General features: G+C 39.3%; 1 protein-coding gene across 8 annotated transcripts in view; it reads left to right on the top strand.

Annotated features, from left to right (window-relative positions):
* Window positions 1-17873, top strand: part of FNDC3B (fibronectin type III domain containing 3B) — a 336800-nt gene that overhangs the window by 223124 nt on the left and 95803 nt on the right. For all 8 annotated transcript variants that reach the window (XM_078069227.1, XM_036075642.2, XM_036075643.2 and 5 more), the window contains one exon: window positions 17761-17819. In XM_078069227.1, coding sequence (XP_077925353.1) covers window positions 17761-17819 — 59 coding nt within the window. The remainder of the gene's footprint in view (window positions 1-17760; window positions 17820-17873) is intronic.

Raw genomic sequence — 17873 nt, 5'->3', positions numbered from 1 at the left:
ATACTATGTTTTAATGGCTGTTATTTCATCTAAGAACAGAATTCATGTCTACTCTACAGTTGAGCCACTTCTCTAGCCTTACTGATGAAAGACTTAAGAAAAATGGCTGCTCTCCTTTTGAGCTAATGCCGAGTGTCTGAAAATCGAGCAAAACAGCTGGAGCCATAAATAAGTTGAGTAGTCTGGCTACACTGTGTACTAGCTGGTTGGGAAGAAAACAACACACAGATACTTCAGGTGGCCCTGCACAGCAAACAGCTGTAGTTTATGGTCCAACATAGTCTCTCTTCTTTTGGAACCAGTATGTGCTTCTTGTCTAAAGCCACAGTCAGCTGCAAAAATGTGGTAACATGTGTTTTGGAAGCAATTACTGCATAATAGTGTTCTAGCCTCAAAACATCCTGAATGATCCATTTCTATGTGGGGGGGGGGAAGAGGGGAAATACTATGTTACTGATGTATTATTGGCATGGAGTAGTCTGTAGAATTTTCATAGGAAGTGGGTTTTTTTTGGATCAGCTTTACAAATGATTTTCAGTAGTTTCTTTCTGGACTTCCAAATTGGCCTTCTGTAATTGGGATGTGACCTCTTATGGAAGCATAGTATAAACACATTTTAACTTTCAGTGTAATTATTTTGTACTGAACCAAGTAGTCTAGCAATCCCTTCAGACTGATTTGTTTATCTGTCATAAGTAAAATTGTTCTCCCCACCCTTCTCTTAATCCCCTTGGATGTAGTGGATGGCAGGATGAGAGGAGGTTTTGGAGGTTCTCCAAGAAAAAATAGACTGAGAATCAGAAGACAGAGTTCTTTTTGATTTGCCTGGGTGATCGTCACCAAATTCTTAAAATCTCTAGTTTGCAGGGTCCATATGTAGAAAATGGATGTACTAATACCAAATATCACATTTGCAAATATATGGTACATGTGTTAGATTCCTAGGGCTGCCATAACAGAGCACCACACACTGGGCAGCTTAACCAACAGATATTTTCCCACAGTGCTAGAGTCTAGATGTCTAATATCAAAGTGTTTTCAGGGTTGGTTCTTTCTGAGGGCCGTGAGGGAAGGAGCTTTTCCAGGTCTCTGTCCTTGGCTTGTAGATGGCAATCTTCTTCCTCTGTCTTCATTATCATCTTCCTGTTGTATGTGCCTATGTCCAAATTTCTTCAGCTTACAAGTTATGACATTAGTCATACTGGGTTTGGGCTCACCCAATGACCTTATTTTAACTTAATTACCCCTGCAAAGACACTGTCTCCAAATACAGTCCCTTTCTGCGGTCCTGGGGGTTAGGACTTCAATATATGAATTGGAGGGGGAACACAGTTCAGCTGATAACAATACAGTATAGAGGCCTATCTAATTATAAATGAATATTCTTAGACTACACTTTATAAGTCTTTGAATTGCTCTGGCCATTCAAAATATTTTAATAAAATTTTATTCTAATGGATACATTGATAGAAAAATAGCATACTTTCCTTTTTTAAAACCTAAAATTTAAGACTCACTTGTGTTTTCATTCTTTATGGTTAATTTGCAAATGAAACGATATGTCTTTTCCTCTGAAGGCATTAGATGGAACTTTTGTGCACACACCATTCTGGTTCTTACCTCTTAGGACATCTTTTTGTTTGACTCTTAGTTGTAGAGGTTTGTTTGGGAGTTTATTGGGAAAGTTTCAGTGAGTTGAATTGCTTATTGCCAACAGCATCAAAGAAATCTAAATTTTTTGCCTAAGGATAAATAGACTCTCATTTGGAAGTTAAAGTTTGAGCAAATGGCACCATTTTACTCCAAGTATCTAATTGCTAGATGGCTTGCTACAGGTGGTAAGCCGGTAAAGACGGAGCCTGCAGCGGAGCCAAGGACTCTCTGGGCCTGGGATTGAGAGCAATGCAAGGAATGAGATCCCTTGGGGCGCCTGGGTGGCTTAGTCATTAAGCTTCTGCCTTAGGCTCAGGTCATGGTACCAGGGTCCTGGGATCGAGCCCTGCATCGGGCTCCCTGCTTGGCGGGAAGCCTGCTTCTCCCTCTCCCCCTCCCCCTGCTTGTGTTCCCTCTCTCGCCATCTCTCTCTCTGTCAAATAAATAAATAAAATCTTAAAAAAAAAAAAAAAAGAATGAGATTCCTTAATGGAAATTGCTGAGCTTTTCATTTACTGGGATTGCAGTCGGAGGACTGTTAATTGTGGGAAGAAAGGCAACCAGATGGTCACATACTCCAAGGCCAAAAGGAGAAAGGGTAGTCCGGGCAATTGGAAGCATGCATTAAGATTGCAAAGAGGGAGACTTGCAAATACTTTTGCAGGTCAAACTTGCCTCTTTGGCTGAGTAATTAATTGCTAAGTAGGCATAATAGAGTCATCTCAAATGGTTCTTTAGAGATGTAGGATTTGTGCGCGCGCGCACACACACACACACACAAACACAAACATGAAAGCTGGAAAACAACTAACTTGACTAAACAAAACCAAAGCATTTTAGCCACTAAAAACAATGTTGTGCATTCTGATTTTAATTTTCTGCAGTCAGATTAGTACATAACAAATTAAAAAGCTACCCCTAGTAGGTAAAAATGCTCTGTTCTTTTCCAGGATACTGTCCAGAGTGAGATCCAAGAATTCTCCGTTGTTTGATTAGCAAAGTACTCAGTTGCATTTTTATCATCATGGCAAGCTTAGTGACTTTACTGAGTTTTTTGTCAGGCAGACTTAGCTTTAGTTTTGGAAATGTTTCTAATCCACAACAAATTTAGGATTCTTACTGAATTTATTTAGTATGTACATACTGGTTTCCTGTGCAGATTATCTACAGGTGTTCGACACAGTGTGGTCATAATATGTTATTGAGTATAATGTCATGAGCTATCAAGGTGTCTTCCCCTTATAACTGTCCCCGTCATGATGTCTGTCCTGGTGCTTAAAAGAGTAAGCAGAGATTAAAAGCATAGTATGCGCATTTGTAGGTAGTGTTTCTCTGACCGTATTCAGTCATACGTGCAGTAAATGTTGCTGTGCCGGGCACTGAGCTAGGCACTGGAGAATCAATCACACACGGCCCAGACCTGATTGCTGTACTTATGAAGCTCACCCTTCCCATTTTTATAGAGGCAGAAGGGGTTTACTGTGAACAGGAACATGCACTGGGACATAAACTTAACTATGGAGAGGAAGACGGGGATGTTAGGGGAGATCCTACAAAGAATACCAGTGCAGGTGGGTGATAAAGGCAACAATCTCTTAGCAGAGGCATGAGGGAGGAGAGGAGTGAGCTAGACCTCCTGGTAGGGGTAGGGGTAGACTCATGTGCATATTCTTCCATCTGTGAGTAACTTAAAAGCCTTTTATATTTTGGTGTTTTATAATAGAAACCTTATGATTATAATCTCTAGGAAATTATTATTTAAGATTTTATTTATCTGACAGAGGGAGACACAACGAAAGAGGGAACATAAGCAGGGGGAGTGGGAGAGGCAGAAGCAGGCTTCCTGCTGACCCTGGGATCATGACCCAGTCCGAAGGCAGATGCTTAATGACTGAGCCACACAGGTGCCCCTCTAGGAGATTATTTTAAAATCAGTTACCTAGATGAGAAATTGTCAGTTTAATGTTTTTGCCAAGAGCCATATTGTGGATCTCTTTATCTCTGTCATTCATTCTTTTTGGTGCCCTCCCCTCCCCCCCCCGCTTTGCCCATATCTTCAATTTTTTTCTTCTGTGCTGTCTTTTATATTTTCTTCTTGTGCATTTTTACTTATTGTCTAGTTTGCTCTATGACCCAAATGAAATGGCTGCTTTTGCTGATGGGTTTTCCTCAGACCTGATGAGCTCACCGTGATCCAGGGATTGTACACCTTAGCTGTTAGGAGATGGAGATCAGGTGAGCACAATTTATCATCTGTAGACATTAAAATGTGGCTGGTAAGGTGTGCCACGTGTAGAGCTAGTTTGGGACATAAATGTAATATTGCAGTTCTCAGACCTTTTGACTGAATTTTTAATGTACATGTAAAAGGCCTGTGTATTAAGGCCTATGACTACCCTGTTTTGAATAACTAGGGTGGTCCATTTGAAAACAGAGTCACCAGCTGCATAGCTTAAAAGAGTCCTTTATTTTGTACAGAAACTGTTCCATATGATTTAATTTTATGAAAGACTTAGAGTGAGACAGCAAGATCAGTGCGTGTGATTTGGGTATAGAGTATCGTTTGCTCGAAAGCAACAGACAACTTCTTTCATGTTGAGTTTGGATTTGTGAGAGATCTGCTCTGTCATAGATGTTTTAGAGAGTGAAATCATAAAACCTTCGGAGTAGAGGGCTTCTGGTCGTCAAAGAGTGGTCACAGTCTCGGAGAAAAATCTCTGATAGCATCCTCCATGTAGACGCTGTCTGCCTAATCTAACTTTCCATTTTAGTTTATTCCTCAGTGCCATGCATTTAGGATACAGTCCATTTTCTTTTCTGAACTGGGGCAGATGGTGCTGTCTCTTTTGATTATCTGTTTTATAAAGGGAAATGTTGATTAGGAAGAACAAGAAATGAAACATGGCCAGATTAAATTGAGAGCAGAAATTGTACAGTCAAAGAAGAGCCAAATGTGTTCAGTGTTTTTCTACTTAAAGTTTACCATGACTCACTTGACTTTCTAGAGTTCAAGTTCACTGTAGGGTGTTAGTTTCTGCTTTCCTAGGTTTATTTCGGTCAGGGACTATACAGTCATTTTCCATGGAATTTATAACCTGCTAAATTGGTTAATGGTTTGACAAGATTTATGTTTAATCTGGATTATGTCTTTTTTTATATATGAATTTGGTGGTTACATTGTGTTAGTTTAAAGTGTATAGTGTGTGACTTTGATACATTTATCTTTTGTAATACAATTGCCAATATAGTGACATTTATCCCCCAATTATAGTACATATTATTGTCTATATTCATTATACTGTGCATTGGATCGCTGTGGCTTATTTACTACTATTCATTGGAAGTTTGTACCCTTAAATACCATCACTTTTATCTCCTCAACCACTCTCTTCCCCTTCCACTCCCCCCTTTCCCCAATCCCCTCGTACCACCATTTTACTCCATTTTTTTCCAGGTTTAACTTTTAGAATCTACGTAAGTGACATACAGTACTGGTCTTTATCTGACTTACCTTGCTTAGCATAATGTGCTCAGAGTTCATCCATGTTGTTGCAAAAGGGATGATGTCTTTCTTTCTCGTGACTGAATAATACTACATTGAGTATATACATCACATCTTTTTTATCTGTTCATCTGTTGATGGGCATTTGGGTTGTTTTCGTATCTTGGCTATTGGTGAATAATGCTGCGATAAACATGAGAGTGCATATATCTCTTCAAAATCCTGTTTTCATTTCCTTTGGGTATATACCCAGAAGTGGAATTGCTGGATCATATGGTAGATCTCTTTTTAACTTTCTGAGGAATCTCCATATTGTTTTCCATGGTAGTTGGCTCAATTTACTTTCCCATCAACAATCTTTTCACCACATCCTTGCCAGCACCTGTTGTCTTTTGTCTTCTTGAAGATAGCTGTTCTAACAGGTGTGAGGTAATAGTTCATTGTGGTTTTGATTTTCATTTACCTGAGGAGTAGTGATGCTGAGCATATTTTCATGTGTCTGTTGGCCATTTTCATGTCCTCATTGGGGAAATGTCTGTGTAGCTCTTCCTATTTTTTAATTGGATTTTTATTATGAGTTGACTAAGTTCTTTTTATATTGTGGATATTAACCCCTTATTTGTTATATAATTTGCAAAAATTTCTCTCCTTCCGTAGGTTGTCTTTCATTTTGTTAATTGTTTCTTTTGGTCTGCAAAAGCTTCTGAGTTTTGTGTAGTCCCAATTATTGGTTTTTATTCTTTTGTTGTTTATGCTTTTGATGTCATGCCCCCCAAATTATTTCCAAGACCAGTATCAGTGAGCTTTTTCCCTGTTTTCTTCTCATAGTTTTTTGGTATCATGTCTTATGTTTTGACCTTCAATCCATTTTGAGGTTTTTTTTTTAACAAGATAAATTTATCATTTATAGTTTTTTAAAGACCCTTGTGATTACATTGGGCCCATCAGGATAATCTAGGATAATCTCCCTATTTTAAGATCTGGTCATTGGGAACCTTAATTTCTTCTGCCACCTTAATTCTCCTTTACCACGTAACCTAACGTTCACACACTCTAAGGAGTAGCACATAAACATCTTTGGGGACGATTATGCTATCCACTGCACCTGAAGTCAGCTAGAAGCTGTATGATCTATTGTTTGTTTGTTTGTTTGTTTGTTTATTTTTGAGTACAGTTGATGTAATGTTACATTAGTTTCAGGTGTACAACATAGTGATTGGACAAGTTTAGATATCATGCTATGTTCACAAGTATAGCTACTATCTGTCCTTATACATCACTGTTAGAATATCATTGACTCAGTGTTCTTTGTGCTGTGCCTTTTATTCCCATGATTTATTCCATAACTGGAAGCCTGTATTTCACACTGCCTCTCACCCATTTTGCCCAACCCCCCACCCCTCTGGCAACTATCAGTTTGTTCTCTGTATTTATAGGTCTGATTCTCCTTGCTTTTTTTTTTTTTTTTTTTTCTTTCCAGATTTACTCCCGTTTTGAGTTAATCTTTGACTGGTGGGAGATAGGGGTCCAATTTCATTGTTCTGCTTGTGTTTCTCCAGTTTTCCCAGCATCATTTGTTGAAAAGACTACCCTTTCTCCACTGGGTATTCTTGTCTCCCTTGTTAAATAATAGTTGGCCATGAGCTTAATTCTGGGCTCTCTAATCTGTTCCACTGGCCAATGTATCTGTTTTTATGACCGTACCATTCTGTTTTTATTACTATGGTTTTGTGGCATAGTTTGAAATTTGGAAGTGTAATACTTCCAGCTTTGTTCTTTTTTCTCAGGATTGTTTTAGCTGCTCGGGATCTTTTGTGGTTCCACACAAATTTTAGGATTGTTTTGTCTCTTTCTATGAAGAATGCCTTTGGGATTATGTTGATCTATAGATGGCTTTGGGTAGTATGGCCATTTTAACAATATCAATTCTTCTGATTCATAAACATGGGATGTCTTTTGTTTGTGTCTCTTGATTTCTTTCAGCGAAATTTTATAGTTTGCATTGTACACATCTTTCACTTCTTTGGTCAGACTTATTCCGAAGTATTTTGTTTTTGATGCTCCTATGATTGGAATGTTTTATTTCTTTTTCAGATGCTTCCTGTTAGTGTAAACAAATGCAATTGATTTCTGTATTTTGATTTTGTATTCTGCCATTTTGCTGAAATTGTTGATTAGTTCTAATAGTTTTTGACTGATTGTCCAGGATTTTCTGTGTGTAGGATCATATCATCAGCAAATAATGACAATTTTACTTCTTCCATTTCAATTTGCATGCCTTTTATTTCTTTGTCTTGCCTAATTGCTCTAGTTTGGACATCCAGTACTATAGTGAATGGGAGTGGTGAGAGTGGGCATCCTTGCTTTGTTCCTGAGCTGAGTAATAAACACTTCTAATTTGTCTCCATTGTGTATGTTTGTTATGTATGTATGTATGGCCTTTGTTAGGTTGAGGTATGTTCCTTCTATACCCAGTCTGTTAAGGGTTTTTGTCATGAAAGGATATTGTATTTTGTCAAATGCTTTTTCTGCAGCTATTGAGATGATTGTGTAATTTTTATCTTTCATTTTATTGATATGATGTATTATGTTTATTGATTTGTGTATGTTGAACCATCCTTAAATCTCAGTGATAAATCCCACATGGTCAGGGTGTATAATCCTTTTAATGTGTTCTTGAATTTGGTTTGCTAATATTTTGTTGAGAATTTTTGCCTCTATATTCTATTGGAGATACCAGCCTGCGGTTTTCCTGTAGTATCTTTTTTTTTTTTTTTTTTAAAGATTTTACTTAATTTTTGATAGAGAGAGGGAGAGATAGCAAGAGAGGGAATACAAGCAGGGGGAGTGGGAGAGGGAGAAGCAGGCTTCCCGCTGAGCAGGGAGCCTGATGCGGGGCTCGATCCCAGGACCCTGGGATCATGACCTGAGCCGAAGGCAGACACTTAACGACTGAGCCACCCAGGCGCCCTTCCTGTAGTATCTTTATCTGGTTTTGGTGTTAAGGTAATGCTGGCCTTATAGAGTAAGTTTGGAAGGGTTCCCTCCTCTTCAGTATCTTGGAATAAGTTTGAGGAAGATTGGTATTAATTCTTCTTTAAATGTTGTGTAGAATTCTCCAGTGAAGTCATCTGGTGCTGGAGTTTTCTGCATTGGGAGTTTTTTGGTTACTGATTTAATCTCTTGTGACTGGTCTGTTCAGATTTTCTGTTCCTTCCCGATTCAGTCTTGGTATGTTGTATGTTTATAGAAATGTATCCATTCCTTCTCAGTTATGTAAATTGTTGGTAATTGTTTATAGTAATCTCCTATGATTCTGTGTATTTCTGTAGCATCATTTGTAATCTCTCTTCCATTTCTAATTTTGAGTCTTCTCTTTTTTTCTTAGTCTAGCTGAAGGTTTGTCAATTTGTTGATCTTTTTTTGGAGAACCAGCTCTTGGGTCCGTTGATTCTATTTTCTGATTTCTATTTCGTTTATTTCTGCTCTGATCCTTAATATTTCCTTCTTTCTGCTAACTTTGGGTTTAGTTTGTTCTTTTTCTAGTTTTTTGAGTTGAAAGTTGTTTATATTTATTATATTATTTATATATAAAGAGCTATATATAAATAGTTGTTTACTTATGTATATTATATTCTTAATATATGTGTTTATTGCTATAAACTTTCCTCTCTTAACTGCTTTTGCTGCAGCCCATAATATTTGATTTGTTGTGTTACAGTTTCATTGGTTTTGAGATAATTTATTATTTTCATTTTCATTTCTTCTTTTACTCGATGGTTGTTTCAAGTTTGCTATGTCTTAAAATGCCATTTAAGATGGCTGGCTCTTGGGTTATTGGGTTGCTTTGTTTTAACTTTAATTTCTAAAAGATTTAGAAACCAGAAATATATACATGTTATTTTTCTTTCTAGTTGCTTTTAAATAAGAAAATCCTTGGCTGATAGTGGCTTTTCACAAATCCGAATAATTTGGATAAATTTTGGATAAATTCTACTTTATGCTACTGAAATCTCTCACCAGCAGTTTGCACATGTTTGTGCTATTGGCCAAGTGACCTTTAGTCAAAATATTTAACAGGTGTTCAAAACAGAAGTCTTAAGGAAGTGGACGAAGGGGCATAGAAAACAGCTTGAAGGGCCTCCCACTGGCTACATTTGGTACAATTTTAGCATTGAAAAGAAGGATTGCAGTGGAGTATTACAATTTTTTTAATAGAAAGAATCCATGAATTCGTAGATACTTTAAGAAAGAACTAATAAACATAGAAAGAATGATAGAATTAGGAATATATCACCATCTTGCAACTATTGATATAATAAAATCTTCTGGCAAAGATCATCAGTGTTTAACCATCAGGTGAAAGGAGGAGAATGTGCTTTCACTGTGGAGAAACAGGTTACACAACACTGTAACCAGGTGATCACACTGCAGAGCGTCACCAGAAGGTTCCAGCTGGTAATGTCTGCTTCCTCATTGAATGGATGGGAAGTACATCTATATAAAATTCTTGCCAAAAGTTTTAAATTTGAATCTAATTATGAGGAAATAGTCACACAGTTCAGATAGTGCTACATGCTATAAGAAAACTGTTCTAGACTCTTCAAAAATATCTTTAGGGAGACAAAAAAATATAGGGGACTTCTGTTCTGGATTAAAGGAGACTAACAAAACCTGGCAGATGAATCCAACATGTGTTCCTTGATTGGGTCCTGGATTAGGAGGAAAAACATTAAAGATATTATTGGAACAATTGGGGTAATCTGAATATGGGATGTATATTAGATTCTATTCTATCAGTGTTAAATCTGGTTGTGATGTTATCATGGTTATGTGTGAGAAGGTTCCTTGTTCTTAGGAAAGACATGCTGAAGCTTTTGGGGTGAACTTAAGATCTTGTCATAAGATCAACAACTTCCTTTCAAGTGGTTCTCAAAAACAGCGTGTGTGTGTGTGTGTGTGTGTGTGTGTGTGTGTGTGTGTGTGTGTGGAGAGAAAATGTGAGCATGCGAGTATAGCAAAATGTTAGCAATTGATCAGTCTAGGTGAAAGGCATATGGGTGTTCATAGTACTAACTCCTTCACTTTTCAATAGATTAAGAATGTTTTATAATGTATATTTGTACAAATCAGGCAATTTCATGAAAATTTTCCCATTTCTAGATTCTCTGGAAAAATGGCAATATCGGTCAACTCTTAGACCAGTGATCCTGCCTGGCAATAATTGATTGCCGTAGCAGCTCCCCCTGTTAAATAGGGGGAGGGCTTTTTCAGTTTTCCACAGTCTTTACCCTTCACTTTTGCCTAATATGTCCACCTTCTTTTACTCATGGACATTACCTGCCTGGTGGCTAATATGCATTTGAATATGTACCTACACATATATCCTTTGCAGATTTCCTGGGTGAGGTCAGTTGTACCACAGGTGGTAAGGACTTTTCCATATGCTAAAACTCTGGGGAATTATTTGGAGCCCTAGCACACGAAGTTAGCTCTGAACTTGATCCCCATATCAGCTGATGAGCTTCACTGGGTTGACTGAATATCCGTCCTCATCCCCAAATGTATATGTTAGTCATGTGGGACATCAGTTAAGAAAATGTAGGTGTAAAAAGTGTTCAAAACTTGCCATATAGGTGGTATAAATACTAAAATTCTCTTTCAGATTTAATGTGTTAAAAAATTGTTCTCTCTGGATTCTGCCTGTCAGTTGACACAGTCTTGCAAAAGTTTTGAATAAAGCCACTTGAGAAGTTTTCAATATGACATGCCAAGTCTTAATGAAAAAACATTTTGTGGAAACATTTACAGATGCCAGTGCAGAAAGTAGTGTATAAACTTTAATTACCTTTGTAAGTCGGTCTATCCTGTGTTTAAGCGATTGCCTTCCTGTTACACACCCAGGGAGGGTACCAGCTCTAGTTGGATAATCATGGAGTTGAGCCTTCCCCCAAAATAAAAGAGCTATATGTGGCACAGGTTAGGGCTCAGCTAGCCAGTGAGAGGTCTCAGACACACGGAGGGAGGGAAAGGGCAGGACTGATGGAGGTCAGGCTTGCCAGGCAAGCATATCTGTGCGATACTTCATCCATTTTTGAGGGGTTTTCATCCCTGTTTAATGTGATGTTCTTAAAAATACTAGCTGTGTTTGTCCAGTTCCATGTATAAATAGGATTTTGTGAAGTAAACAAGAATTTTCTTTGGGAATTTGACGGAAATGAACATAGAATCTCCTGGTATTTCAGTTAGAACCAACCCAGTTAAGTTGGCATTCCAAGAAAGTGGTTGAGAGATAAACTTTGAGTTGACCTGGGAGTCAACAAAGGGATTGTATCTGGTGCTTTCTCTTTTCATTCAAGTCCCAGACCTAGCACTTCTGGGTTGTCCCTCTTCCTACTCATAATGTTAGGTAACTCTTGTCCAAAGTGGTTCATTTTTGCCTACGAGGGGATTAATGTGAATATTCCCAGTAGGATTTTACTCAAATCTTGGGCCAGGAAAGAAAATCATTCTTTCTACTCAGTTCTAGAAATACCAACAAAAACTCAGAGGAAATCAGCCCCCCCTCCCCTCCCCGCCATCCCATTTACATTCTCTGGCCATCCCTCCTGTCCAGCTGGGCACTCCACCTGCAAAAGGAATTCATCTCTCCTCTGCTCTTTCTCTTAAGGCTCCAGAATCTGTTGGGAGCCCAATTTCCCTTGAAAATATTTTCCTAGACTGGAAGGCAACTTCCCACAACATACGTTCCCCTGCCTGCTGCTTTCTCTTTAGTGCTAAGAGTCTGGTATTCCCTTGGCTATCTTTCAGAATTTCCAATAGAGTAACTAACCACTTAACCAGCTAAATGGCTAGAGAGATCTTTGCATTTTTAAGCATCAGGATGATTGATACCTGAAGGTATTTCTGGAATATTTGTCCTTGGGGATTAACTGCATTGTCCCTAGATTATGTAAATGTATTCCTTGTGATTTTGTACATTTTTAATATTTGATTTTAATGCCATTAACTCTAGATTATAATCACTAAATGGAGGTCCTTTAAGCATTTAATACTACTTTTGTATGCATTTATTGATCCTTTTTTCTCCACATAGGTAATGAAGATAGCGGATTTTTTTTTTTAATTAGAAAAGCAATTCAGCAAGCATTCTTAAACCGTCTTACCTCATCCCCATTCATTCTTGTTAGCATTGGTAGGCAGTGATTGCATATTTAATCTTCCTCACTATTGCGTCATATTTTTCTTTTTCATCCAAAAGTATTTATTTCCATTCATTTAGTTCTTTTATTGAGTATTTAGTGGTTTTAAGCCTCTTATCCCAAAAATGGGCATGACCAGAAGTTGCATATTTTCCACGCCCCTAGTTTATTATATATAATGTATTAAAGATAGTAGCTAAGTCAGCTCTTTGGCAGATCTGAGAAAGCATATTATGTTATGCCGGGCATATCTGTAAATGAGCCATGCGGATGAGAACTAGACAGAAGGTTTACTGAGAAATAATGCTGATGTCATTCCATTGGAATGAAGGGGCTGTTACAACCATAAATACATTCTATAGCTAGCAGCTAAGTGTCTAGCTCTATTCCTTTTCTAAGATGGAAAAAATGTGAAGCAAACCAAAGAAGTAAATTGTGTTTATAAAGGGGGATATTTTAATTAGTTTAGGCCTTACAGTTATTCAAACAGTCTGAACCTACGGTTCTTTTTGGAGCAAACACGAAAACCATTATTTGTGGAAAGTTTAAATTTCACATGACACATACTCCCTCTATGTGTGTGGGTTGTTGTTGTTTGGTTTGGTTTTTTTTTTCTTTTAAAAAAACGTATTTGCTTGCTTGTGTATTTTTGTTTTAACTCTCCCTTTGCTAAAAAATGCTTTATTTTCTTGGGAGAAGATTTGTTTTTGGGAGAAGAAACATGTAAGTTACTGAGCTGAAGCCCCCTTCCCCCTTTTTTGGCATTTGCAAATTGGGTGGTTCTCAGCTCATTGGGATGTGTTTAAACCAGGGGCTTCCCTCTTCACTCCTTTTTAAGAAATTACCTGTCCCCAAAGGTGTCTGTACCTGCGAAACAAAATGCCCATTCTCTGTTTGGAGCACTGTCAGCGAGTACCCTGTGATCCTTCTCTACTGATCAGCAGTCTTCACTGCAAGGAAAAGGCTTTCAAATATTAAGAAGGTAGTGATGTGAAAGGTGGGTTGTCATGTCCATCCATGTCAGCCATGGTGGCAACAAAAAGCAGGTGGAAAATGATTTTAATCTGTTGGCTTAGTTCAGGGCAGCTTCAGTTCGAGGAGAAAGAAATACAAAGTTGGCCTCTAAAATTTGCCTCTGGATTAGTTGACTTGCTGCAAACCAGAGGGAAGAAGGCAGGCCTGATAATGAAAAGAACCTCGTCCTACAACCTTGTGCCAGAACCTGGCTTTTTTTTTTTTTTTTTTTTTTAATTCCCGCTCTTCTAGGACAATCTGCTTGCTGTTCAGTTGTCACACACCAGATTCTTTAAGAAGGTAAAAACAGAAACAAACGAGACCTAGTTTTCTTTTTAACTTGATATAAAAGATATCCTGGGGGTGCCTGGGTGGCTCAGTCGTCGTTAAGCGTCTGCCTTCGGCTCAGGTCATGATTCCAGGGTCCTGGGATCGAGCCCCACATCGGGCTCTCTGCTCAGCGGGAGGCCTGTTTCTCCCTCTCCCACTCCCCCTGCTTGTGTTCCCTCTCTCTCGCTGTGTCTCTCTCTGTCAAATAAATAAAATATTAAAAAAAAAAAAAAAAAAAAGATTCCTGAAGGCAGGTCACCAGAACTGTTCTTTCTGGTTTTGTTTATAAATTTTTGTGAGAGCATTAGCAACCGTATTTGTCCTTATTCATGAGATGGCATGTGTGTGCGTGAGCATAAGAAAGGGAGAGACAGAGCCACAGAGGAAAAGAAAGGGCAAGCAAGCGAAAGCTTGATCCAAACTCTGGAATATCCTGGATAGCTGAGCTCTGAAGCTGTTTCGTGGAAAGGGAGGTAATTCGTAAACTTCTCTGAGGCAGAGTTAAATCTTGCTTCAGGAGAGGTAGGCCAGGGTCGGAGTAAACTCGGTTATTTAGGTGGTAGAGTTGTGAATTTTGGCATTTCATACCGGATTGCTAGCTTTCATGCGAGAGTTTATTTTACATGCGGTAAGTAACTGTCACTTTAGCTCAGTTCAACGGATTTTATTTTCACTCTTGTGTGTGCACATTGTATGCCTGGCATTTATTTACTCTCTCCTCTTAGTCTGGGGCAGCAGTAATGGAAAAGCGTTCAGTAAATGTGGTGTGAATGCATTTTTCTCTTCTTTTTCCATATTCACCATTTAGACCCTTGAAAGAAAGAAAGAATCCGGTCTGGCTTTGAAACTGCATTTCTCCTGATATAATAGGCCAGTGATTGTCCCGTCACTACCTTTCCTCCCCTTGCCCTGCCCTTTTTATTTTTGATCTTCTCAGAATCCTTTGTTTATTTGGCTCCATTCATGGCCTACTTTTTCTTCCTTTTCTCACATACCTTCCCCCAGATCCAAAGGCCTTTGCTCTATTTATTTGACAGCTTTCTTGGAAATGGGGGAAAAAAAAAAAGAAAGAAACAAGCCCAACAACCTAGGCCCTCTGGTAGGACCTGGGGGGGGTGGGGGGGGCGGTTTCCTGCTGCCACCTTCTTGTTTCCATGCACCCCAGTGCAAACACCTACCACCCTCAGCTCTTCTCTCTCTACGTGCTCTCCCTCGTGACCCCCAGAGCCCTACTCGTTTGTCGCCACACAGTCAAGGTTCTACTTGCTTTTGGGCCACACACTAGTCTGTGGCCCCGGGGAGATGGTGTCTGCTGGCTGGGCCTCTGTTCCCTCCTTCATTCCTCCTCTTCATTTCTCAGTCGACAAAGACACCTGCGTGTGTAGAGCTCAGCCCCCAAGGTGAAAACCGTGACGCACAAAATAGACTTCGGCCCTGCCCACTGCTATGAGGTGGAGCGGAGACGGTCCATCTTGCATGGCATGTTGTAGAACTGAGCCAGGGGATGGTGCCTCGACAAGCATGTACCTGGGTGCTCAGGAAATGTCGGCTTCCCTCGCTATAATCGCAGACAGACTGGGACAGTCCGGACCTCCCTTTGGAAGTTGTTTTTATCCCAGTCAGGACCTTTCACTTGTATTTCTGGCTCTTACCTGAAACCTGCTCTTTTCTGTTTTAAACAGATCTCCCCCCCACTGCCCCCCATCCAACCTCCTTTCCCATTTTTCCTTTTTCTGTCAAAAGCCTGACCATTTCTCCTGTCATCTGGGTTTGAAAGCTGGCGAGGGGGAGGGGCTTTCCATTTTTGTGGGACAAAGCGTGCCTTTTCACTCCTTTCTTTCATGCCCTATATCTGGTACGTAGTCCTGAGGATTCTTCTTTTGCTGAGCTCTTTAGTTCTTCCCCTCTTCTTTGTTGAATAGGTGATTATCTCCATTCTAGTCTAAACCTTCATTACCTCAAGGATAGTGTCTGGCTCCGGGCTTCTCGTCCTGTGTCAGTGCGGGCAGAAGGAAGCAGTGACCTCCTTCAGCTAGTTGTATGAATGTAGCTATTTATGTGAGTGTTTGTAACCACAGGGTCCAACAAACTCTGGAATAACCAGAGATTCAGAAAGTTTTGTCTTTAACAACTGAACCAGTTCATTTAGTGCAACTGTGCTTATTTTATTTTATTTTATTTTGTTTTTTTACTGACAGCTTCTCAGATTCACATTATTTATAGTTTTCTTAGTAGGAGCTTCCATAAAGTGTGAGGGTATGTACGTGTTTGACTTACAGGTATAAATTATTATCTACATCTTAACATGAATACATGGTTATAAACGAGGTTGTCATTTGGTCTTTTGAATGTGAAGTTTCTTTCAGTTGTAATTTAAACACCTATATTGCCACCAGCCCGTTTCTTTTTCTCACCAAAGTAGAGGTAAACACGTTCTACTAAATAGAATGCAATAGGAAAAAATGAACTGATCCTTTTAAAGTTTAGGGTGGTGCCAACTTGAAGTCTTATTATTCTTTACTTAGGCTTGGTTCACTTATTAAACAACAAAAATACTCATTATCTGATTCTTTACGGAAAAGAAATTATTTTGAGTCTGTGGCATCATTGCCTTCCTGAAGTGTATATTTTAGCAGGAAAGACAAGTAATAAACAAGGGAACACATAAACAAGAGGATTTTTAGATTTTGGTAATCAGTAGAAAGGAAATAAGTAGGATATGAGAATGACTGGAGGTTGGGCAGGGGGTGGGGTTGAGGTGGGATTCTTCAAGATTAGACCTGAGCGATGAGTATGAACAGCCCGGGGGGAAGAGCTGGGCCTCCTTTCCTCTCACCCCCTAGTTCCACTTCCCTCTTCACCTCCAAATGCCCGCTTGTCTACAAGGTCAGCAAGATGTTGGTTCCCAGGGAGCCTTCTAGAATGTTCTCTTGGGTTACCTATACCAGAGCCTATCACATGGAATTGCCTGTTGCTTTCATTTTCCCCCACTAGACTTGAGCTCTTTGAGGGTGACATACGCTTGGCAATCATGTAACTCTAGCATTTACATCATAAACTAGGTTTAACAGTTAAATAAATCTGTAAGTTCAAAATTAGATTACATCAAGTAGGTTGTGAAAGTCATGGGGTTCCTCTACAAAACATAGTCTTATGTTTAAAGTCTCTTATTTATCTTTTTAAATACACATTCTTCCCTCCCCATCCTCTCTACTTCAAGCACTTTTCCCCTTTGATTTCTAAAACAGTTCTTGTCCCACTGCAAAATCTCCCCATTTCCCCATCTTACTTAAAGATATCGTCATCCATCCAGTTGATCAAGCCAAAAACTGGGAAGTATCATTGATTCTTTTCATTCCTTCACCCTTGCTTATCATACCCAATCCTTCAACACCTATACCTCTAAAACCAGTTCTGTTCTCCCTGTCTTTGCTACCATCCCCAGCCCAGGCGAGCTCTGTCCTCCACCCAGACCAGCGCAGCAATGTACTAACTGATCTTTCTGCATTCCCTCCCATCTTCTGTATGTCCATTATTCATGAAAAGCCAAACAGTTCTTTCCAGACTTAAAAAAAAAAAAAAAAAAAGACCATGTCAGTCCGTCCACATAAACACTTCAGTGGCTGCCCATTGAAGTTAGAATAAAAATTGAACTAAAAAATCTGAACTCACAGCCCCGGATGAATTGGCCACTGTCTCTTCAACCTCATCTCTTCGTTGCTCTCAGCTTCTAGCTGCTCCAGTCTCCCCCCCTTCTTCTTAGGACCCTTTATTTTCTGTTGCCTGCTGCATTGTTAGATGGAACTCAGTGTTAATCTCATCAACTCTGTGAATATGTAGACCGGTATAGTGGCAAGTTAGCCCAGCCACAGTGAAATCCCCACCCCGGCATCATTCCCATTCCCGATTTTTCATTATCCTGTGCATGGTACCAAAAGTTTCTGGTAACAGGCAAGTGACTTCATGGTAGCTCTAGTTAAAGGCCTTGGAGAAGGAACTGGACAACCTCATTGCCTTCTACTGGTATTAACCGTTCTTTTTTTCTCTTTTTCCATGCAGAATATGAGTTGGAAGTAAAGAGGGTGCAAGACATTCTTTCAGGAATAGAGAAACCACAGGTATGTCTTCTGGATTTCTCAGCATAAATGACACATTCTTAAGCATTTCAAGTG

Source organism: Halichoerus grypus, chromosome 1, assembly GCF_964656455.1.
Source record: "Halichoerus grypus chromosome 1, mHalGry1.hap1.1, whole genome shotgun sequence".
Taxonomy (NCBI): domain Eukaryota; kingdom Metazoa; phylum Chordata; class Mammalia; order Carnivora; family Phocidae; genus Halichoerus; species Halichoerus grypus.
This window is presented reverse-complemented; position numbering and strand designations above follow the sequence as displayed.